This window comes from Clytia hemisphaerica, unplaced genomic scaffold, assembly GCF_902728285.1.
Source record: "Clytia hemisphaerica strain Z4C2 unplaced genomic scaffold, Clytia hemisphaerica genome assembly, whole genome shotgun sequence".
Classification (NCBI taxonomy): domain Eukaryota; kingdom Metazoa; phylum Cnidaria; class Hydrozoa; order Leptothecata; family Clytiidae; genus Clytia; species Clytia hemisphaerica.
Genome location: NW_027103648.1, coordinates 900265 through 925846, shown reverse-complemented (window position 1 = coordinate 925846; position 25582 = coordinate 900265). Strand labels below are relative to the sequence as shown.

The 25582-nt window shown below is 40.1% G+C and overlaps 2 protein-coding genes across 2 annotated transcripts in view; one reads left to right on the top strand and one right to left on the bottom strand.

Annotated features, from left to right (window-relative positions):
- The window catches only part of LOC136803027 (uncharacterized), a 36537-nt gene extending 17566 nt beyond the window's left edge, over positions 1 to 18971 (bottom strand). The window contains exons 1-3 of the mRNA XM_067059778.1: positions 18879 to 18971; positions 877 to 1140; positions 445 to 610 (exon numbers count right to left, since the gene is read on the bottom strand). Of these exons, the coding sequence (XP_066915879.1) occupies positions 445 to 610; positions 877 to 1119 (409 nt within the window). The 5' untranslated portion in view covers positions 1120 to 1140; positions 18879 to 18971. The remainder of the gene's footprint in view (positions 1 to 444; positions 611 to 876; positions 1141 to 18878) is intronic.
- A 665-nt stretch (positions 18972 to 19636) lies between these two features.
- On the top strand, positions 19637 to 25419 carry LOC136803029 (uncharacterized). The gene is made up of 2 exons (XM_067059779.1): positions 19637 to 20606; positions 24802 to 25419. The coding sequence occupies exons 1-2, from the start codon at positions 19637 to 19639 to the stop codon at positions 24807 to 24809; spliced, it is 978 nt and encodes a 325-aa protein (XP_066915880.1). The 3' UTR covers positions 24810 to 25419.
- Positions 25420 to 25582: the final 163 nt, after the last annotated feature.

Sequence of the window (25582 nt, the reverse complement as noted above, 5' to 3'; positions counted from 1 at the left end):
GTGTTCGAGTTATAGAGACTCCACTGTATACTGTAGTATCACCTGATTTGGGAACGCCCCAATAACTTTTTCGGGTTGGTGCAATGCAACATGCTTCATCCCACCAACACAAGAAAAAAAGTGTGAGTCCCATGGTTAATTTTTTTGTTTCATGGGACTAAAAGTGAGGGAAATACCCAAAAGACACGCTGATTTTCTCCCAGGGACAAAAGTGAGATTTCACTTTTATTGGTAGAAAGAAAAATGGAGTAGAGACATGAGAAAGCGTTTCAGGTTGGTGGGATGGAGCTTGTTACATTGCATCAACGCAAAAAAAAAACTTCTCGTGTCCTTGAATAAGAACATTCCCTTAAAATTTCAGGCTGTTGTTTTGGAGATTTGAAGAAAAAAAACACAACACTATCCCTAACAAGACTTCTTCGTCATACATAAAGAATGAATCACCTTCTTTAGTTTGAGGAGCTTTAATTTTCATTTGAAGAATTCGTGCACCAGTTTTTTCGATTTCACCGTTCAAGTTTTGTCGCATCAATTCTGAAAAGTCCTCTTTATCCGTATCATCTTCCGTTTCTTCATTTTTTTTCAACTTCATCAACATATGATGGCCAAGCTGAAAATTGGAGAATTAAATTTTTCTGTTATTTTTGAATATCCCTGGCTGTGTTTCCAACTTTTAGATATACTATCAGAAAACCTGGGCTAAAAACGACTTACCCACTTATACATTAGTTACATACATAGCAACTCCAATCTTAGCAACCAAGTCAATAAAGAACACGATAAGGAACTTTAAAGCTGAAATTCTCTTGAAAAATAAGGAACTCCAGGCTCGGAGCCAAGTTAAGGTTCTCTATTAAAAAAAACCTGTACACATACCTTATTGTTCATCAAGGCACGATTTGGGATGAAACGATCATAATCAGAAGTAGATGAATTACTAATTGATGTTCCTTTTTTACCAGGTGTTTTAGCTAAAGGTGTCTTTGCTGTTGGTGTTTTAGCAGTCATGTTGGAGGTCTTCTTACGCATTGGTGTTCGTGAAGCTGCTTGACTCAAAGAGATGGGAGACAGCGGCTCTCTGTATCCACCTTTCTGTAACATACTTTTTCGTTCAGCCATTTTGCTATTGATATATTGAGGCTGAAAAAAAAGGATAATTAGAGTTACATCTACACATTGGGATCAGATCAGCTTTTCATTAAAAATAGACATTAGCAGTGTAAGAGCAGGCCAAAAACGTAAAATATGATTTTCAAAAAAGATTTTAGTTGACATAACAAACAAGTAAATTTCCAATGATAAATATTCTATTGCTAAAATTTAGGGCGGTAGAAAAGTAGTTGATCTTTTAAAAGAAAGTTTTTAAGAATCGGACAGAATCGGAAACTAAAGCTGGCTGTCTAAATGTTATGGGAATAGTCCCATATTATATGACGTCATACAATGATATGGTAATTTACAGTTAACGCAAATTAAGTTTTTATTACTGCTCTTTTTGTTTTGTTTCAATTTTAATTGCATTTTTTGTCTTAGATATTTTTAACAGTTAATGTATTCCCCTAGGAAATTAGAAATTTTGTGGCCTCAGAAGCGACTCCGTTTTTGTTCATTTGCTTTTTGATAATCACGGTGTAAAGAGCTGTGTTAGAGAGAAGACCTCTATGTTGAGAATTTTTGTAGTAAATCTCTATGTCGAGATAAAAGTGTTTTTCTCCTCGAAGTTACAGAGGCATTGTGAAGTTTATGTCAAATACTATATTGTTTTATTTGGAGTATGTGTTTGCTATAGTGCACGCTGGAATCGCTTTTAGTAAGTTTATTTTCACGTTATTTTCTTAGTATTTTCTAGAATATCTACTGCTCGTGTGCTTCTTTCATCCTGTGGTGTTTGCTTGTTTCTCGCTTCTTTTCGTCTTCGTCAGCCTGGTCCTGTAGCTTTTTCTGTGATTTGGGTCATGTTTTTCTGAGTGTCTTATATTATGGTCTTGCGCTACAGGACCCTTAGTTCAATATTTTAATATTTTTCATTTTTATAATTTTTCTCCTTTTGTATCTTATTTTAGCTAAAAGTCGAAATACCAGTAAAGGCAAACTTTAAGACGTGTGCACATTCTCCAACAGTAAAAGCGACAGTGCTACCATGTCCTCCAATTCGCCCTTGCAAAAGGTGTTACGCGATAAAAGAAGTGCCGAACGTTCCTTTAACAAACAGTACGACATCGTAATCGAGGGGCTTGCTGATGATGACGAATCCTACTTAGATGGTGAATTGAAGCTGCTCAACACCGATTTCGAAAATCTAAAGATTACCCACGGCAAAGTCCAGTCATTTAGTGAAGGAGACGAATATGACGCAAATGAACTTTGGTTCGACATTATCGAGGACAAAATGACTGTTCTAAAAGGAGACATTCGTCTCTGGAAACGCAATCTCAAGGACCTGAAGGAACCGGTAGCCGGTAGAGAACGTTCCCTCATCCCAGAAGTATCTTCAGTTCTTCAGCCCAAAAATTCGTCATTCCTAAACGACATTGCAACTGACAACATATCTAATGAGGAAGAAACAACTTCGAGTAAAAACCATCAAGCTGCTCGACAACAAAGTTCAAACGAAACCTTAGATCAATCATCCACCATTTTGGTTTCAAAGAATCAGAATAGTGCTATCAACGAGACTTTATGTAGATTATTGGAGCAACAGGGAGCGCCAGACGTAACGATTGACAAATTTGACGGCAATCCTCTTGAATACAAGTACTTCATCGCCACGTTTATGGAGGCTGTTGATAGCAAGGTCTGCACTGATAGAGGACGACTACTTCGACTCAATCAACATCTTGAAGGAGAGCCGAAGGAGCTTGTTCGACACTGCATCCAAGAACCGCCATCTCTCGGCTATTGCCACGCATTACAACTCCTCAAGGACCAGTACGGTGATCCCTACAGAGTTTTCGTTGCATACAGACAAGAACTACAACAATTACCTGCAGTCAATCCTGATGATGGAGCAGCATTCCGAAAGTTCTATGGTCACCTCCTAAAATGTAAAACCAGTATGACATCTAAAGACTACATTCAAGCTTTAGACTCACCCGAATTTCTTCGTACCTTACAATTAAAGCTTCCTTCCAGGATCCAAGATAGATGGAATCGTACTGCTATGCGTATTCGAGATTCATACAACATCATTCCGAGCTTTGATGATTTCACAAACTTTGTAAAAGACGAAATGAAACTCGTAAATGATCCAATGTTTTCACGTGAAGCTGCAGGTCCAGTATCCTACGATAGAGCTTCACGATCAGACGCTTCAAGAAGACGAGGAGGCTTCCGATCAAATGCCACTGGAGTAGATAAAGACCAACCAACACCTAGCTGTCCAATGTGCAAGTCTACACAACATGATCTCGACGACTGCAGAGAGTTTCTGCAGCTCGATTCCGAAAACCGTAAGAAGTACGTCTTCAATCATCGCCTTTGTTTCTGCTGTTTACAACCGAATCACACTGCCAGAGAATGCAGATCAAAGAAAACGTGCAAGGTTTGTCGCATGTCCCATCCAACTTCACTGCATGCTCCACGAAGAAGATTTCCTCCACCTACTGCAACTCCTCAACCAAACGTTTCTCCGACTCTTCCACCAAACGTTCCTCCGACTCTTCCACCAAGAACTGACGATAAAATTGATAATGTTGAACAGTCGTTTAGTAATAAATGTACAGATATTCACGAGAACTCTGTATCCGTGTCCGTTGTTCCAGTCTGGTTGTATCACTCAAGCAACCCGACCAAGAAGGTATCCACTTATGCTCTCCTCGACAGTTGTAGTCAAGGTTCATTCATCACTGAGGATATTATGAACGATTTAAACTTGAATGGAATCTCTACTACGATTACAATTAAAACTTTGAATAATGAAGCATCAGAACCATCATTTGCTGTAAACGGTCTGGTTGCTCAACCATATTTCGAAGTTGATGGATGCAAGAACGTCACCTTACCAAAACTCTTCTCCAGAAAGAATCTACCAACTGAGCCAGGAGAGATTCCTACCAGATGTTCCTTGGCGAAATACACTTATCTTAAAGATCTTCTTCAGTACGTACCTGTCAATGCATCCAATCTTCAGTTCGGCATCCTCATCGGAGTCAATTGTGTTCGAGCACTTGAGCCATTAGAAGTAGTAAATTCAGAGGGTAATGGACCATACGCATACAAGACACGACTTGGTTGGTGCATTACTGGGCCAAAAAGCTGTCGACAGAATGGGACTATCAACTGCAGACGTACCTCAATCACCTCGTCCACAAAGATCAAAGAGGAATCCTTGAAAGATATGATGATTCAAATGTACCAACAAGACTTCGTTGAACCAGACCAACACCAAGCTAGCCTTTCAGTAGAAGATAGACGATTCCTACATACAATGGATACTGGTACAAAGTTACAGGATTCGCACTACATTTTACCAGTTCCATTTCGTTCAGAAGATTTATCATTACCAAACAATCGGTCCCAAGCCTTCAATCGAGCAATGTGGCTAAAGAAAAAGTTAGAAAGACGTGATCAGTTCCGTGATGACTACGTAAAGTTCATGCAGGAGCTCGTGTCGAAAGAGTATGTCGTCAAGTGCGAAAAACCTCCAACCGTAGGTAAAGTCTGGTACGTACCGCACCACGGCGTATACCACCCGCAAAAACCAGAAAAGATACGGGTGGTCTTTGATTGCAGCGCTTCATTCGTTGGCCGATGTCTTAACAAGGAGATACTACAAGGTCCAGATTTGATTAATTCGCTTGTTGGTGTTCTTTGTCGATTTCGTAGCAACCATGTCGCATTCATGGGTGATATCGAGAAAATGTATTATCAAGTACGTCTACCTGAAGAGCATCAAGATTTCTTCCGAATCCTCTGGTGGCCCAACGGTGATACAAATCAGAAATTGCAAGAATATCGAATGACAGTCCATCTCCAGGGTTGTATATCTTCACCATCATGTGCAAACTATGCCCTCAAACGTACAGCCGAAGACAACAAAGCAGATTTCGATGTCAAAGTCGTTCAAATGGTCAAAAGAGATTTCTACGTCGATGATTTCCTCAGCTCCGAAGTTGACGAGAAATCTGCATCAAAAGCTATCAATGATGTAAAGGCTCTGTGCAAACGTGGAGGCTTCAATTTGTTGAAATTCGTAAGCAATAGTCGTGTCGTTATGAACAACATTGACAACACAGAGCTGGCAAAGAGTGTCAAGGATCTCGATTTATCGAACGACGAACTCCCATGTGAAAGAGCTCTTGGAGTCACATGGTTTGTAGATGACGACACAATCGGTTTCAAGATCTCCTTCAAAGAAAAGCCACCGACACGAAGAGGTATATTGGCCACGATTTCGTCGATCTACGATCCGTTGGGTCTTGCCAGCCCTTTCCTTTTGGTGGGAAGGTTGATCCTTCAACAGCTTGTGAAGGATCATTATCAATGGGATGAAGAAATTCCAAACGAAAAGCGAATTGCTTGGGAACGTTGGAAAGAAGACCTCCAAAATCTACGATCAAGAGTGCCACGATGCTTCAAACCATTCAACTTTGGTGAGATCGTTTATTTTTCCCTCCATACCTTCTGTGATGCGTCTGATGTGGGATACGGAGTAGCATCTTACCTTCGTCTTGAAAACACCAACGGGGATGCTACAGTCAACCTTGCCATGGGAAAGTCGAGAGTTGCCCCTATTAAATATGTGACCACTCCTAGAATGGAGCTTACAGCCGCCGTCTTGGCAGTTCGTATTGCGAACATTTTGCTTAAAGAGTTTACCTTCCCAGATTTAGAAACCTTCTTCTGGACTGACAGCAAGGCAGTACTTGGGTACATCTCAAATGAAGCCAGACGATTTCATACGTTTGTAGCAAACAGGACACAGATGATTCGTGACAGCAGTGACATCAAAGATTGGTTCCATGTCAACACTGACGAGACACCAGCAGATGATGCATCCAGAGGTTTATCAACATCAGATTACGATAAAGTCCATCGTTGGTTTCTTGGCCCTCGATTCTTGAAGCTTCCCAAAAGTGAATGGCCAATTGGAACCGAAAAGTTCGACATTGCATTGGATGACCCAGAAGTTAGGCTCAACGTCATGAAAACAAAAGTTGCAACTCCTAACGATTCTATCACAAATCTACTCAATCGGGTATCGTCATGGTTTAAAATCAAGCGAATCATTGCCATCATCCTCATCTGGCACCAAAAGAAGCCAAAACCTCTGACCACTGATATTATCCAAGCTGCTGAGCTAAAGATTATCAAACATCATCAACAAACACATTTCTATCACGAGATTCAACAGCTTATAAAAGGGAAAGGAGTCAACAGAACGTCAAATTTATCAAACCTCAAGCCGTTCGTCGACACTCATGGCACCGTACGAGTTGGTGGCAGATTGAAACAAAGTACAATCGAGTTTAACATCAAGCATCCAATAATCATCTCAAACAAAGGTCCATTGGCGTCATTGATCATCAGATGGTATCACCAGAGAACAAATCATTGTGGTCGCATCATCACTATCAACAGCATCCGAACCGCTGGATTTTGGATCATTCACTGCACGTCCCTTGTCAAGAGTGCTATCTTCAAGTGTGTTACATGCAGAAAGATACGCTGGAAGCCCTCGATCCAACAGATGTCAGACCTACCTGAGGATCGCATTGCCGAATCTGCGCCATTTACCTATTCTGGTGTCGACGTATTTGGACCATTCACTATCAAGGACGGACGTAAGCGCCCTAAACGTTACGGGCTTTTGTTCACGTGCTGTTCAAGTCGAGCAATCCATCTGGAGAGTATTCACACACTCGAAACAGATTCGTTTATCCAAGGATTAAGAAGATTGATCTCGAGAAGGGGCAATGTGAGAGTTCTTCGTTCCGACCGAGGTACGAATTTTGTCGGAGCCGACAACGAATTGCAAGCCTTATTCAGTCAAATGGACCACGATCGAATTCAATCGTTTATGCAAATCAACGGAGGAGATTGGCTCGTCTGGAAATTTAACCCACCAAAATCAAGCCACATGGGTGGAGTCTGGGAAAGACAAATCCGCAGCGTACGTTCCATCTTATGCAACCTCATGGATCATCATGGAGATTGTGTTGACGATGAATCGTTTAGGACCTTCCTCTGTGAAGCTGAATGTACTGTCAACTCGAGACCGTTAACCTACGACAGCATTGGAGATCCACAGAGTCCAATCCCAATCAGCCCAATCACTTTGTTGACTGGAAAAAGCCAGCTCGTACTACCTCCTCCAGGGAATTTCACCTCGAGCACCACTATGTACTGCAGACAGAGATGGAGACGAGTTCAACATCTAGCGAACGAATTCTGGACACGCTGGCGCAAAGAATATCTCAACACCCTCCAAGAACGACGCAAATGGCCATCAACCAGACGAAATCTGAGTATCGGTGATGTAGTCTTGTTGAAAGATGGTGATCTCTTCCGTAATAACTGGAACATGGGAATCGTTCTGTCGACAAAACAAAGCGCTGACGGTCTTGTTCGTTCTTGTACGTTGAAAACGAGATCAGGAATATTTGAGCGACCGATTCACAAATTAGTCCTATTACTTGAATCCGAGTAGAAAGGTCCGATCCCAGCCGTGGGAGCCTTACTGATTGAAATATTCGGAAAAAGATTGTGTTTATCTTTTTGGAGAGCCATGTTATGGGAATAGTCCCATATTATATGACGTCATACAATGATATGGTAATTTACAGTTAACGCAAATTAAGTTTTTATTACTGCTCTTTTTGTTTTTCTAGTTCAATTTTAATTGCATTTTTTGTCTTAGATATTTTTAACAGTTAATGTATTCCCCTAGGAAATTAGAAATTTTGTGGCCTCAGAAGCGACTCCGTTTTTGTTCATTTGCTTTTTGATAATCACGGTGTAAAGAGCTGTGTTAGAGAGAAGACCTCTATGTTGAGAATTTTTGTAGTAAATCTCTATGTCGAGATAAAAGTGTTTTTCTCCTCGAAGTTACAGAGGCATTGTGAAGTTTATGTCAAATACTATATTGTTTTATTTGGAGTATGTGTTTGCTATAGTGCACGCTGGAATCGCTTTTAGTAAGTTTATTTTCACGTTATTTTCTTAGTATTTTCTAGAATATCTACTGCTCGTGTGCTTCTTTCATCCTGTGGTGTTTGCTTGTTTCTCGCTTCTTTTCGTCTTCGTCAGCCTGGTCCTGTAGCTTTTTCTGTGATTTGGGTCATGTTTTTCTGAGTGTCTTATATTATGGTCTTGCGCTACAGGACCCTTAGTTCAATATTTTAATATTTTTCATTTTTATAATTTTTCTCCTTTTGTATCTTATTTTAGCTAAAAGTCGAAATACCAGTAAAGGCAAACTTTAAGACGTGTGCACATTCTCCAACACTAAAATTTTCCAGCTGACTGATACAAAATCTGTCGGTATTCATAATTTATAAATTTCAGGATTTTTGATAATTCGAAGTCCAAACCTAAAAATTTTGAAACCTAAAATTAAACGTTTTTGTATCATTTGTCAGTCGATCACAAATTTTATTATTAATTGAAAATATAGCTATGTCATTGTCTGAAAATGTACACTTCGATTTTGATTTTTGAAAGGACTGAAAGTCCCACCTAATAATATATCCTTGTAACCCATGGACAGTAATGACCCTTCCCTAGATGATTCTGTTCCAAAGGCAACAAATGATTTCAACATTGAGAATTCTCAGTATCTATCTCTAATGCGTTTGAGGATCGCTTCTTTTAACCTACACAAGGTGGAAGAACTTAGAACACTTGTAAAAATTTGTGATATAGAACTTAATTTCAAAGGAGTTTCTGAAGCTGGCTTCACAAAAAACCCTCGAAATCCTTTAATCTTTGGCTACACCCCCAACTAAATCAAAATAGGGAGGAATGCGTCTCTACACCAACAAGAATAACGCCCCCAAATCAAACAAAACACTTGTTGACAATAATTTTACCAACATCTCAAAGAATTTTTTCAGTCTGGAAGTGATAACCTATCAATATCAGACCACATATACATACAATCTTAAGAATGAAGTAACTAAAGGGCCCTGGACAAAAGGTTAACGACATCGGGTCGTTCATAGTGTCCTCCCCCCCCTGGATTCAGGGGGGAATGAGTTTTGAGGTCAAAAAGAAGCCAGGGTGGGGGAAAAGGAGGGGGGGATGGAAAATTTTCATTCTAGGCATGGGGGGAACTCACCAAAATCAATTTAAATTGAAAAACATCTTGTTTTATGAGATGATGTTGTGATCAAGAATATCAAGACCATAGACGGTTCGAGTAGTTAAGTTATCTTTTTTTATTTTCTCAACACCTTTTTTCTATTAATGAATACTAACATTTTATGCTTGAGGGGGGGGGGGCAGAGAAATTTTTGGAGGCAGGGTTGGGAAAAATGAGGGGGGGGATGGAAAATTTTCATTCTAGGCATGGGGGGGGAGAGACCCTGAAGGACACATTGTCGTTAAGGACTCAACCCCCTTCCCCTTTAACAACAGAACAAGGAACACTTTGTTGAATTGCATATATTTTGCAAATCTAAAAGTATGCTAAACTGTTAAAAATTTAGTATTATTTAAGATTAGCTGACTTATCAAACTTAAACCAGGATCCAGGATTGTCTAGGGACCCAAATCCAAAACTTATCATCGAAAACCAAAACAAACTTTGCAAAAATGACAGGCTAGCTCTAAAGCTCTGAAACAGCATTTAGTTACATGAAAACCAGAGTATAATTCTTCAATGGGAATCAAAACTATAGGGTATAAAGTGCACTCACTAACATCAATTTGTCAGATCTAACAAAAGTAACTATGATCATTTGACAATTAAACAAAGGATTTTCTGTCAAGAAGGAAGATTCCAACAACTTCCATTGAAATGATCAGCCGCAAAAGTTCAACCATTTTGTGCAGTTTGATTTGAGGATTGAGCCGAGTTAAAAAAGCCAACCAGGCTTAATGCTAGTAAGCTCCCACATGAGTGAAAAAATTTTAATATGTCAATCTTTTTCTCATCATCATCCTTCGACCGTTAGGTCGGAAATACCGAGTATCTCTCTTTCCACAGCTCACGGTCTGACATAACTGTTTTCAGTTCTTCTAACTCGAGCCCTGTTTCCCGCCTCAAATTGTCGAGGAAAGTTCGCTTCCTTGAGCGTCTAGGACCAGTAGGGCACCACAATAAGATATCTGAAATGATTTCAGATTTTGCTCTGAAACAATGGCCGGAGAAAGTTAGCCTCCTCGAAAAAAGAACAGAAGAGATTCTAGGGAGACCTTGGTAGATTTGGGCGAGGTTGGGATGATCTCTCCAATCAAGATTTTGAACCCTTTTTAGGAGATTGGTATAACACCCATCGAGACTTTTCTCCATAGATTTTGTCATGGTCCAGGTTTCAGAACCATAAAGAAGAATGGGCTCCACAAGACACTTGAAAATTTTCAGCTTGAGGTTATTGTCAAGATCACATTGCCAGATTTTGTTGAGCTTATTACAAGCTTTCCACGCAAGTGCTTTCCTGGTTTTAAAGTCGCTATCAGAACTGTTGATAAGAGAGCCTAAGTAGTTGAAATCGATTACTTTTTTAATGTCAACACCTTTCAAAGAAAATAAAGGGAGAAAATTTTCAGAGGAGCAAAGATATTCTGTTTTTTTCTCGTTACAGTAAAGACCGACCTGACTTGCTGCAGTTTCTAAAGAATGGAGTAGAATTTCGAGATTTTGAATACTTTCTGCAACAAGTGCGAGGTCATCAGCAAAATCCAGATCAGTCACAAACAGCCAGGGTCACGTGTGCCCTGGGGCGTTTTAATTTGAATTCCCTTTTTGTTAAAAGTATCAACAGAAATTCTTAAAACATAATCCAAAACAACTACAAAAAGAAAAGGAGCAAGAGTGTCTCCTTGAAGAACTCCTGCTTGAATATTAAAAATATCTGTATCCCCATCAGGCGATACAACCTTTGCTTTGGAAGAAGTATACAATGCTTGAATAGCATTTATAATTTTCTCAGGGATACCATAGAGACCTAGAATTTGAAACATTTTTTCTCGACTGATCGAGTCGAAGGCCTTTTTGAAATCAACAAAACATATAAAAGCATCTTTATTGAGTTTCCTCATTTCTTCCAGAATTCGTCTGATAGATAAAATTTGAGAGAGTGTGCTCCTGCCCTTCCGGAAACCGTTTTGGTTTCTCCTAAGGAGGGGGTCAAGAATAGGAACAATACGGTTAAATAAAAGTTTGTTATAAATTTTTGCGGCAATTGGCATCAAGGTGATACCTCTGTAGTTTGAGGCTAAGGTCAGATCACCTTTTTTGGGAACTGGAATGATACCCCCTGTTAACCATGCAGAAGGTGGCACAAAATCGTTAAATGTATGGTTACAAAACTCTAGAAGGAAGTCAAGAAAAATAGGGTCTTTCCATAGAACTGTGGGTATATTGTCTAGACCGGAAGATTTATTGATAGAAAATGATTTTAAAGCTATTTTAAGTTCATCTGTAGTAAAAGACTCTGTTGAAATGTGTAAAAGATCAAAGACTTGGTTCAGAGGAAGTTGGTCAGGTCCGAGAAGTGGGGGATTTCCAAGCAGTGACTTGAAATGAGCAAGCCAATTCTCTTTTCTTTTCTCTGGAGATCCTCCTTTGAGCTGGATCGATGGATGATCCTTGCGCCCTGACAGTTCATTGATTGTCTTCCAAGCAGCTGAGTGTTGATTGGAAAAATGAAGATGTGAAATAGAGTCAATTTTACCTTGAATAAAAGATGCTTCAGCTGTTAAATAACTTCATCTAAATATTTTTGGGCGTCAGCAAGGCGTTTTGAGGTTCTTCTGGTTGCGCGAGATAGGTGCCTTGCTTTGACTTTATCGTATTCATTGCGTGCTGCGATGACAAGATCATTTTCAGACAGATGTGTTCTTTTGGTTTTAACTTTTTTTGGGCAAAAGAGAGAGACAGACATGTTCATTTGCGTCTACCAAAGTTTGGTATTTCTCTTCAATATTGTGATCGGGACGAGAGAGGAGGTCAAATCTATTTTTCACTTCAACCGCATAAATAGAGCGAAGATTAGAACTTGTATAAACTTGTTGCCAATCAATAGATTTCAGAGGGTTGGGTTTGCACTTTTTAGAAGATCTCAAACTTAGACAAATGTGTGCAGAAACGACTCTGTGGTATGAGCCAACAGAAGAAAAAGAAAAATATGATTGAGCATTTCTGACACTGTTTTTCCATTTATTTCGGACAAGGACATAGTCTATTTGGGATTTAGTTCCAGAGGGATGTTGGAAAGTCCAAAGCTTATTAGTATTTTTCATAATTTTTCTCAAGCGAATAGTACGCAAAGCGATTCTAGCTTTCTGATAGTGCTGGGGATCATCAGTGGATAGTATTCAATTAACATTATTTTCATTTCTGCAACTTTTGCAAAAAAAGGAAAAATACCTGCAAAATTTGTATTTTTTACTGCTCTATCAGCTTGGGAAATACAGTGTGTTTTCATTTCAAGAAATGGTGCACAAGTCAATAGTGACGTAAAAAACCAACAAAAGAAACCAATAAAAGATAAAAGAGAAAAGCCATTAGTGGGAAAAAATGATTGTTTGCCAATCTTGGGGAGTTGCCAAACTCAAAATTAAGTTTCATGAACTTTCCTACCATGGTATATATTATGAAGACTGGGGGATTGGCGAACATGAAGAATTAGAAGAAAAACTTAAAAATTCACCCCTGGAAAATATAAATTGTTTTATTTTTTGTTCAATTGCAAACACTTGTGAGAGTACCAAATATTTTACTATCCAAACTCGGCAATATCGATTGTTTTATTTTGTCCAGCCGAAAAATTGCTGTGCAGTTGTTTAAAAAGAATTATCCAATCCAATCAGAAAGGATTCTTTGAAAAAATAATACTCGCATCAAATTCCTGCAGTCGTTTGAGAACTTAAGATAAGAAAAAATTCAATCCTTAGAATCAACGATTGAAACAAATAAAGTTATATGACTGCTCCACATCCAAGGAACCAAAAAGCCATTAGCGCCAAAAATTAGGGCCATTATTATTATTATTATTATTATTAACAAATATTTATTCAGGATGATTACTTTTCAGTTCTAAAAATGTACAATATTTACATAAATATATACAATAAAACTGTTTTCCGTTGCAGTCCTGATAAAATATAAAAACCTAAATCAAAAAATATAATTAATAAATTAGCTAAAATATTGAAAAAATCTAAAAGGCTAAAGGCACTGGAAAAAAAGGAAAGAGAAAATTAAACGTAGGGCTAAATGCATAGACCAGAAGTAAATCAAATAGTAATAAACTTCGAAGACTACGGGAAAGTAGTAATGGAGTTAGAAAAAATTTGATCAGACTACACAGTGCCAGGGTAAAATAATTAATCTGAACCTAAAAATTCTCTGTTTGATATACCTAAACTATTGACAATTTTTGCAGCACCAAAGTAAAAACTTGGCCTCGATGCTTGCAGTTTGATACTAGGTAGCTGTAATAATTTGTTATTGTTCCTTGTACCACGATCATGTTTTATCACTTTAAAATAATTATCAAAAATATCATGTTGGTACACTTTCTTTACACAATTTTTCACCATTGTGCAAAGTTCTTTCTCCATCAAAGATTCAGTCTTTTTAACTGAAGGGATACCAATGATCTTAGCTGCACGGCGTTCAAGAGAAGCAAGCTTTGATTTTTGCCCCTCATTGAAGGTGGTTTTGATCGAGCAACTATAAGTCAACAGTGGGACAATCATCAGTTCATAAATTGATTGTGCAGCACTGGCTGTCAAAAATTTTCGAACACCAAATAACAAACGTAATCGACCTGATGCAGTTTTGTAGGATTTGTCAAAATTAGTGGAAAGGTTGAGGTGGTGATCGATGACATTTCCAAGATAACAATATTGGGTCACGGAGTTAACGATGGTGTTGTTGTACTTTATCGTAACTGTTTTTCCATACCTTGCCATTCGTTGAGCAGTACCTAGCAACATTACCTCAGTTTTACCTTTCTTGAAATTTAGTAAAAGTTCATTCTCCTCACAATATTTGACAATCAGGAGAAAGTTTTGGGAAAAAAACTTACCACTTTTCCAATCTTTCACACTTTTACAACTTTCCTAACCAAGACTTTGTAAATGTTTATAAAAATGGGGGATTTTCCATGGTTGCAACATGGTAGCACGAAATAGAAAATATTTCCATAATTTTTTTCAAGTAAAGGTGACCTTGGAAAATCGTAATTTATGCGCCTGCTATAATTTATTTATTCATGAAATCGAAAGTGAAAGTTCTTTATTCGATTGCTATTGGAGGATGGTATGCATAATTTTCATTTGAGCCTGGAATAATTATGACATCATAGATCCCATTTTCCCACCAAAATACCAAAACTTTGCAAATCCAAATGATTGCTGTTGTTTGCTGGGAGAGTTTGGAAAAGTCCTATTTTTCACATCTTTACAACTTTCAAGGATGCTTTTTTGAGATGGGAAAAATGGGAAGGTATTTTACAATTTTTACAAACTCTCCAATTTTTCTGGCCAAAACTTTGACTTTTTGATGGGAAAAGTGGGAGAACTAGGAAATTTATGTACCAAAACTTTCTCCTGAATGGTTGATAGATCTTTATTGAGGGCAGTTTCGATTTTATTTGTTGTTTTGGCACCAAAATAGATAACAGTGTCATCGGCATATTGGATGATTGAAGAGTGTTGGATAGAATCACAAAGGTCGTTAAAAAAGACAATGAAGAGGAGTGGCCCAAGAATTGACCCCTGTGGGACTCCTGATGTGATAGCCTCTTTTTCCGAAAAGATGCTATTGATTTCAACACATTGGGTACGATTGAATAGATAGTCGGTGATCCAGGCTAGTTCTGGCCCAGAAACACCATGTAATAAAAGTTTTTCAATGATCAAACTGTGCCCCATTGTATCAAAGGCTTTAGAAAGATCTAAAAACAGACATCCAACAAGAAGTCCATCTTCAAAGCCTCTCCGCACAGAATCACACAGGAGGGTAGCAGCAAGTTTGGTGGATCGTCTTTTTCGAAAGCCAAACTGACAGTCTGAAAGAAGTTTATTGTCTTCCAAGAAAGAATATAACTGCTCATGTACTGTTCTTTCAAGCAGTTTTGACAAAATCGGTAATATTGAAATAGGTCTATAGTTTTCGACAAGATCTATGTTTCCGGACTTGAAGACTGGGTTAACTTTTGCAGTTTTCCAAATGGTGGGCACTGTACTGGTCATTAACGATAGGTTGATGATGTGAGATATCGGATCAGCAATCTGCTCAGCGCAGTCTTTTAACATATTCGGCGGGAGTGAATCCATACCAGTTGCTTTGTTACGTTTTAATTTGTTTAAATGTTTCAAGATATAGCCAGGAGTGATGAACGAGAACTTGAAGATACTTTTAATTCGCAAGGGACGTTTCCGGTCGTAGCTCCACGTACAGTTTCTGAGTGGAAAGCTAATTGACTTCATCTTTTTCACGATTGTAGAAAAGTAGTTTGAAAATTTATTAGCACGGTCAGTGGTTGGAATGGTGCCAGATGAAGCAGAGTGTTTGGACTTTGCTGGAAAAATTGATTTAAAAATTGTTTTCCAGAACTTTTTCAGGGATACACGGTCATGTTCATTCAAGGTATTTCGATAATGAGCCGACTTTGCTCGACGAATAAGATTGATGCAATTCTTTTGACGTTTGTATTCTGCCCAGTGAGCGTTTGATTTAGAGCCTCTTGCTTTACGCTCGAGTTTGTCGCGAATGTTCATCTCTGATTTTATATTATCGTTTAACCATTCACATGGTTTTCCTTTGATACGTTTTTCGACGAGAGGTGCATGTCGGTCGAAAGTACATTTCAATTCAGATGATAAATATTCAGCAGCTTTGTTCGAATCAGAGACGTTACTGTAGATTGGCAACCAGTCGATTGATTGAACGTCATTGCGTAGATTAACTGGATTATATGCTCTGTAGTCTCTGCATTTGATAGTGCGGTAACTGTATTTAAAAGAATTGATCTTACGACAACAATAAACGAAATCATGATCACTGAGAGATGTAGCAACAACACATGAAGTTGTGAATGACGATGGTTTTGTAACAAAAATATGATCGATTAAAGTTGCTGTGTCTTTTGTGATACGGGTTGGTGTTGAGATAATTTGTTTGAAACCATGCAAAGACATTATGTTTTTAAAATCGAAGTGTGAACGAGAGTCATTATCATTATCATAATTGACAATCAATACCTTAATCCTCATGCCAGTCAATACCTTAATCCTCATGCCAGTCAATACCTTAATCCTCATGGCAATCTCATTGGTTGAAATTTAAAAAAGACTTTCCGATGGAGCGACTTACGAGCCACTGAGAAGAAGAGACCACTTTCGTTATTGCAGATTTCAATATAAACATTACATGGGGAATACTTCTGTCAATGTGTATTATGTGTCAACTATGAAAGCATTTCATTGCTAGAATAGGAAAGAGAAAAATGTAAATTTATCCATAGCCTAATTGTCAGCTGTCAGGGGGCGTAAAAAGAATGTGAGTTTATTGTACACTATCAAAAACAAAAGACACAGTATTTCCAAAGCTGACTATTCACATACTGTACTGAATTTGAAAGATCTTTTATGCGGCGTTTTTTTTGCAAACTTCAAAAAACTGACTTTTATCCTATGTATTGTAGGACTTTAGCAAGTAGTGCTTGCGTGCAGCATTGGGTACAAAGTCCAAATATGCCTTTCCGTAAATTTTATATGAAGAGTTAGGGCTATACTGTTGATCCCTTAGTATCTGAGTTGATCCGTTCCGATTATCGATCCTATTGAGCCCGACGTCGTTCAAAACACTCCCATAGATAAAAAAAAACATGGTGCCCACACACAAATGGTTTCTGCCTACTTTTTCAGTTCCCCCTTAAAATGCAATTTTGCCCTTAACAAAAACTCCTCCCTTAAATTGAACAAAAATTACCAGTACCCCTTCAGTTAGTCACACTAGGAAATCAAGCTTTCAGAAAAAAACAATATCATATCAGTATCATCTACAGGATGTATTTGCAACAACAAGGATGAGAGTTACCTGAAGCAAGTTCAAGTTCCCAAGACAATTAATTAAAACTTGAAAGCTTTAAATGAGACAAAATAACCGATTGCAAACGTGCAACAACCAGAATATCAACCAACCAAATTTTGTCATTCAATTCCGTAAAAATAATTCCGCACATGTAAATGGGTCATTATCAAGACAAGTGCAAGGGCAGTTAGTCACACTAGCGTCCCACCAAAATGCGTATCAAAGATAAATGCTGTGAAAGCGCTATATCGTTTACTTGACTCGCAAGCAAAAAAATGCGCCGCTAAACTTCTAAAGGGATTTATATTTCCGAGAAATAGCCTTTCTGGTGGTGCGCGAATCTAGGTGGGTTCTGTCTCCCACGTAGATCTTTTTCTTGGGAAGTTGATCTTCAAATTGGTTTTCAAGGTTGGCTTGGTTCAAATTTTTTCATCTATGGCTCAAATTTTATATAAGCAATTTCTCATTGTTTTTGAAAATGTTAATTTCATTAAAAAGTGCCGGGTTATTTTTTATTCATGAATCCCTTTAGAAGTTTTGCGGCGCATTTTTTTGCTTGCGATTCAAGTAAACGATATAGCGCTTTCACAGCATTTATCTTTGATACGCATTTTGGTGGGACGCTAGTGTGACTAACTGCCCTTGCACTTGTCTTGATAATAGTATTTCCAGTATTTCTATTATCAACAAAACCAGAAACAGAAGTTTGCAATCCAATCAACAATTTTCAAATTTTAGTTCCCCCTTTTTCTTGCTTTGATAGATTCTTGCAGCCCTTGATATTTCTATCTATTTGGTTGAGTTGCAGGAGGCTTTAGAGGCCTATTCTCGCAACTATAGGCGGTTACTAATGAGCGTCCCGTCAGCACCTTGAACTGACTACCCAATTGCCAATTCCCCTCACATGGCATGGGTTGACCCGGGCGAAGGAACGTTCACTTGCCAAGTGAACTGCTGTGAGTGGGAATCGAACCCTGGCCTCCTGCACAGAAGCCAAGGTTGACTACCACTATACCACGGCACCTATAATAAATAAAAATTCCCAACTTATTTAAAAGAGATTACAAAAATCCCCCCTTTTTCAAAAGGCAATATCCCCCCCTTATTTTAAGGGGGCTTGGCAGAAACATGACACACATATGCTAGCCAACAGAGTGTCAGACGTGATGTCTAACCTCTGTTCAACGAGTTTTCACTACACTTATTTTTACAAACGCCTTATTGCAGACAAATGAAATCCCGTTGCTGCAGCTCGTTTTATTGCATCAATCATCTGGCTACTAGTATTCTCTCTTGCAATTAAAACAACAATTTGTTGTTTCTGATTGTTTTGATGAAATAACGCGTTACAAATAAAGAAAAAAAGTTTGTCATTTTTAATTGCTCTTGAGAATAACGTAGATGTTATTACTTTTGCCTTATTTGATGATAGCTAAAATATTTTTATTGGCTTAGCCTTAGGAATAACGAAAAGTCTTCGGCATAAGCGAACATGTTTTTACTGACTGAGTTTGTTTGCAACAACTAAGCTAATAGTATACATCTAAGTCAAAATTATACTAACTATTAGCTTAGAACCTTCGGATATGCCACATTTTTTTGAAAACAAAAAAAAAGAGGATCATGAATGCTCTTTGCCTGGGCTATTTTATTATTTAACACGATATACCTTTTTTATGTTGAATGTTTGGAGGTTTAATTTGATGGTGCTGTACTCTTGATCAGTTGATAGCTTATGTTGCTGTGAGAGAGTCAGTATTTGTTACAGGATTGAAAATAAATTTCAAAATGATCCAGAAATTTGTCAGGGCCAAAAAATACGAATTTTGAATGTAGTCAAAGATTCGCGGTTCAATAGCCTGGCATTTACACCATTTTTTGGTGCATGTAGCTCTTTTTTCTCAGACTATGTCAAACTCCTTTATGTTAAGTCGCTTCATGTTCTAGTAAAGAAAGAACACAGCTACTTCTAGGCATATCTCGCATTGTGGTGGAGCAAGACATAAAATGGCGCGAAAAAACTGGTAGGTCGTACACTCAACCATTTTATTTTTATTTTTTTTTATCTTTATGTGGAGTTATTTATAACTTAGATTAATTCCCAGATAATTAAACCACAACATTCTACTTACCTCTCTACTACTCTCAACTTACTATAGGCTAGATGCACATCACTCTTACTTACTATAGCCTAGATGCACATCACACTCTACTTACTATAGCCTAGATGCACATCACAAGTATAGTGTCAGAGAGAAGTGAGCTAGGTACACAAGCTAGAGGAGCCTGGAACCTAGTCCAGCCCACATGGTCTTAGGCTTATTTAAGCTATTGCCCTCCTTGAGCACAGGTCCCTCAGATTTTCAGATTCAGACTTTTAGTTTAGCAATCATTAACAATCCTCACTTTACATTGTACCGTACCACCATGAAAATCTGTAATATCATCATTATTGCCTGCCTAAGCTTATCCTTAAAACTTGGCAGTGCAACACCCAAGAAAAAGAAATCAAAGAAAAGCTCTACTAACACAATAACGTCAGCAGCAGCATCCACAACTCCTACAACCCAACAACAGACAGAAACATCAACAGCAACCTTCACCCTAGCTCCAGATGGTAACCCAATTCCACAACATAATCCTGCAATCTCTCCCCTCACCAACCTGAACACTTTCGGTAACCTTAGCCAAGGTGGCTACCAATCGTACGATGGTTTCTTACTCAACGATCCAATGATGCCAAGACCTAGCGGCTCGATCATCACTGAATCCCCAAATCCAATTTTACCTACCCAAACTCCAAGACCGGCGGCAGAAGACACATCAACAGTTCCTCTCTCGATGATGCAACAGATCCATGTAAGACCACCCCTCGACGACCCAAGAATTTTCACCACCCCAGCTTCACCTCGTGGCGAGCATCACCACCCATTCGTTTTACAAACCATGTCCAGCCGACAGCAACATCCACGTTTTGCTGCCATCCACCAACCCCCTGTAGCGACCCCAGCACAAGTCACACTACGTCGTCCTGCCACCATGTTGGATCCTCTTCTAACTAGGCCTCCAATAATGACAAGAAGCCAATCACAGGAAAACCATCTAGGCAGCCTGGCGCCATTGATCGCTCAACTTACAAGCCAGTTGAGGGAAACGTCTGAACAACAACAAAGAAGCCTCCGTCATGCCGCCCAATTGGTGTCGTCGTGTCGTCCCTCGAACCCGTCGTCGGGATTGAATGCGACTTTTCCAGACCCTCGGCTGCCGGTCCATCAGCAAGACACGTCAAATATCCATAATGGCCTTTTCGAAGCTCCTTTGCATGTTCCAGCCGTCCAGCAACAATCGTCATTGCTTCCGCCCGCGCCTGCAAGAGTTATTCAACGAATTCAACGCGGTGAGTTTATTAATCTCAACTCCCTTCTCCCACAGAACATAAATGATAAGGACAAAAAGTCGCTGAAGGTTCTAATTGATGGGGATAGCCTCAGCCTTGCTCAAGACGATGCCTGGAACGATACCCCGAAGGACTACAAATATAAGGTGATTGACATGCAATCGTGGCTCCTAGCTTGGACTGTGTTTATGCAAATTTTTCTTTTTTACCGTCCTCATTTAACTGAGCAACTGATTAGGTACCAGCAATTCATTTCAAACCTGGCTTATACCTACAACTTCGGCGCATGGTACGCATATGATCAGGCATTCAGACACCATGTTGCAAACAATCCATCGGAACGTTGGGACCAGTCAAATGACTTAATTTTTAACCTACACGTCAGGGGCTCCCAAGGAAGGGGTAATTGTTACTTTTGTGGGGGGTCCGACCATCTGGTTTCCAGTTGCCCTAGGCGGGCTTCGGGAAAGCGTTCGTTTGCGCCTCAGCAGTCAGGTAACAGCGCCACAGCGTCCCGTGCTCGCTCCTTCTTGCAGCCTGCCAACTCTGCTTTTTCCACCCTGAGCCAGTCTGCTCCTGCGCCCAGTCAGCCCTTTCTCGCCCCTCAGGGTGGGCAGCGCCAGTCTTCATTCCCACGCCCCCAGAAAGCCCAAGCCGCAGGAACATCAGGGGAAGTGTGCTTCAGGTACAATCAGGGCCTCTCATGCTCAGGTTGCACCCGTGTCCACAAGTGCCTCGCTTGTGGCATGGACCATCCCATCATCCGATGCCCCCACGTCGCCAGAGGGGGCAACTGAGTCACTTGGGAATCCTTCCTCCCAAGAGCTTGACCTTCTCTCAGAGGCAGCATTCCCTCCCCACGTTGTTGTTTTTTTCCCCTATTCTTGTTAAAGCTCTTGATTTTCTACTTTGTGGTTATGACAGTTACATTCACTCATACTTAGTTTCAGGTTTTCGTAACGGTTTTCATGTTGGTTTTTCTGGCCCTCTTCCAACTAACTCTACAACAAACAACTTTTCAGCATCACTCAATGAGGAAGCTATCTCCACAGCCATTGTCAAGGAACTTAAACGCTCACACACTGCTGGTCCTTTCGCATCCCCTCCCCTTTCCAATTTCAAGTGTTCCCCTCTTGGCGCAGCCCCTAAGAAAGATGGCACTCAACGCATAGTCCTTGACCTCTCATCCCCTCGCGGTTTTTCAGTCAATGACGGTATCCCCGCAGAAGAGTGCTCTGTCCATTACACCTCCTTTGACGATGCTGTGGAGATGGTTAGATTGTTTGGCAAAGATTGCTTTCTCGCCAAGGTTGATCTCAAGCACGCTTTTAGACTTTGCCCTGTCCATCCTAATGACTGGCACTTGCTGGGCTTCAAATGGAGGGGTAAGTATTATTTCGACATGTGTCTTCCATTTGGCATGAGATCTTCACCTTTTATTTTCACTTGCTTCGCTGACGCTTTGCTTTGGATCCTGGTCAATAAGTTTTCTATCCCCAGTATCTGCCACTACCTGGATGATTTTTTATTAGCAGGCCACTCCCTCCAGGACTGCTTACTTAAAAGGGATAAAGTTTTCCTAGCTTTCTCCTTGCTTGGTGTCCCCATTTCGGAGGACAAGCTGGAAGGCCCAGCTCAAGTCCTCACTTTTCTTGGTATCGAAATTGATGTTCAGGCTTCTACTTTGAGACTTCCTTTACCGAAACTTACAGAATTGCGCGGCTTAGTACTTCTTTGGTCCACTCGACGCAAATGCATTAAACGAGAGCTGTTATCATTGATTGGTTCACTTTCCTTCGCTTGTCGTGTTATTAAGCCCGGAAGAATTTTTCTCAGACGTCTTATTGATCTTGCTCACTCTGTTCGCTCTCTGCATCATCACATAGACATCTCGGTCTCAGTTAGGGAGGATCTTGCCATGTGGTCTGTGTTTCTACAGTCTTGGAACGGATGTTCTTTTTTCCAGCAGCCAACTACATCTTCTTTTGCCCTCAATTTATTCACTGATGCTTCTAAGCTGGGCCTTGGAGCCTTCTTCCACAATCAATGGATTTCTGAACCATGGCCAGACGACACGGTAGGTATCAACATCGCTCTCCTCGAGTTGTTTTCTGTCTTCACAGCCATCAGCACATGGTCAAACCAGCTTCAGCACAGGTCCATCTGTGTCTTCACGGACAACGAGGCTATTGTTACAATATGGGCATCAGGTTCCTCTAAGGATGCGGTTATTTCGGCACTTATGCGTTCAATGTTCTTTCTCTGCACTCGTCACAATATTTCCATCTCATTTAAGCATGTTCCAGGTGTTGATAATGTCTATGCAGATCTTCTTTCTCGGTTGCAGGTCGATCATTTCTTGTCAATTTGCCCTTCCGCACATCCGCTTCCATCACCAATCCCACCGGCAGTCTGGCAGTGTTGGAAAGATCTTTGGTCAGCTTCTTAAGACAGTCTGTCGCCCAATCCACATCAGCCACTTATATGACAGGAGTTCGCTCCTACATCAACTTTTGTGGTTCTCTTAGCATCCTTGCTTTTCCAGTACGTGAATCTTCATTGTGTTACTTTGTCACAGCCGAAGCCAACCGAGGCCTGGCGCACGGATCAATCAAGGTTTACGTCTGTGGAGTACTTCACCAAAATACGTTGCTTGGTTTTAGTTCATCAATGTCTTCCTACCCTCTTCTGTTTCACACACTACGTGGTATCCGCCGTGCCCAAGGTAACTCTCGTCGCAGGGCACCAAAGCTTCCAATAACAGTTGAACACATGTTTCGTATCGCCAATCACATCCGGCAGTCAAAAATGCCTACCAGAGACAAATTTATGTACATGGCAGCAGTTCTTACAGCATTCTTTGGACTTCTTCGGGTCTCTGAGTACACCTCTCCATCTACAACTCACTATGACAGCTCACTACATCTAACGAGATCAGACATCTCATTCAACAGACAGGTCAGTATCATGTTCCTGCGCATCAAGGGTAGCAAAACAGATCCTTTTAGAGTTGGACACACCTTGCGCATCTGTAGAGTCCCTGCGCTCCTTGACCCAGTCACTGCTATGCTCTCTTACCTGCGTTACCTACCCAATGACCCACTCCCTCTCTTTCGAACTGTCCAAGGACAATTCCTTACACGACGACATATTAGCAATCTACTTTCACAGGCGCTCCCGGGAGTCAACCACATTAGCACCCACAGCTTTAGAATAGGTGGTGCTTCTGCTGCTTTGTCTGCTGGCGCTTCTGATGCTCTTATCAAAATACTCGGTCGATGGTCTAGTGACTGCTACATCCGCTACTTACGAGTCTCTGACAACCTTGTTGCTGACTTCCAAAAACTTATGGCAAAGGTATCCAGTACTACGTCCGTGTGGGACCCTGACATGATCTAAGCTAGTTTTTCTTTTAGTGATTATTTTTTTTTTTTTTTTTGGTGTTCATTATGTACAGGGTTTTGGGGATGGCGTTGGGGATGATTTGGGTTACTTCGTAACCGGCTAGTTGTGTGTCAGTCTACTCATGCCTTGATACATCCCCAATGTTCCCCCAATTCCCTCCTTAGCATTTTGCGTTAGACTTATAACTTATATCTACTTTGAATAGTTCACATGTTGAGTTTCAATACATTTCAACTTTCGGCTAATACTCAATCGTCTCTGTTTACTTACTCTGACCAACCTGGATAGCCTACTTTACCTTTTGATATTATTTCGGACAATCTAGTATTAGCGCTAAAACACTAAGTGTCTCATCATTCACTCAGCTCTCATTTATTTCGGACAATCACTCACAGCTCAAAAACTACGGGTTTCATTATCGCCAGAATTAAGTGGAGTTATTTATAACTTAGATTAATTCCCAGATAATTAAACCACAACATTCTACTTACCTCTCTACTACTCTCAACTTACTATAGGCTAGATGCACATCACTCTTACTTACTATAGCCTAGATGCACATCACACTCTACTTACTATAGCCTAGATGCACATCACAAGTATAGTGTCAGAGAGAAGTGAGCTAGGTACACAAGCTAGAGGAGCCTGGAACCTAGTCCAGCCCACATGGTCTTAGGCTTATTTAAGCTATTGCCCTCCTTGAGCACAGGTCCCTCAGATTTTCAGATTCACCCTTCCCACCCTGCCCTTTCAGGTCCAATCTGTCTGCTGTTTCCTCTCTCTCTTTTAGGTCGATGATCAACACTCGTCGAGCATCTCCTGCGCAACTAAGTCCTTGTTTCACGGTTTTTCCAGACCTTGGTTTTTTAGCCCAGAAACAAGGCGATTTGGGTTGTATCAAGGCATACTTATATACAGACTAGTTTCTATACATGACGCACACTTATGGTATGGGCACACTTTTCACTTCTTACCTCATCGCACTGATTCATACTTAAGTCCTAGCACGGTGGGCACAGTAACCCGGAACGTTGGGTCCAACCCTTTGCTCAAGACCCAGCACGGTGGGCGTATCAACCCAGGAAGGTGGGTTCAACTTCTCGCTTACCAGGTACAAATACATTCACATTCTTTCTCTCCGCTGCTTCATACACACGCATTTTCACCCGATGGGTCAACGGGTCTTTGTCCCCTCTTTCACTAGTGTAGTCAGCTTTTTTAGTCATTCGCGTTAGGGATGATTTGGGTTACTTCGTAACCGGCTAGTTGTGTGTCAGTCTACTCATGCCTTGATACATCCCCAATGTTCCCCCAATTCCCTCCTTAGCATTTTGCGTTAGACTTATAACTTATATCTACTTTGAATAGTTCACATGTTGAGTTTCAATACATTTCAACTTTCGGCTAATACTCAATCGTCTCTGTTTACTTACTCTGACCAACCTGGATAGCCTACTTTACCTTTTGATATTATTTCGGACAATCTAGTATTAGCGCTAAAACACTAAGTGTCTCATCATTCACTCAGCTCTCATTTATTTCGGACAATCACTCACAGCTCAAAAACTACG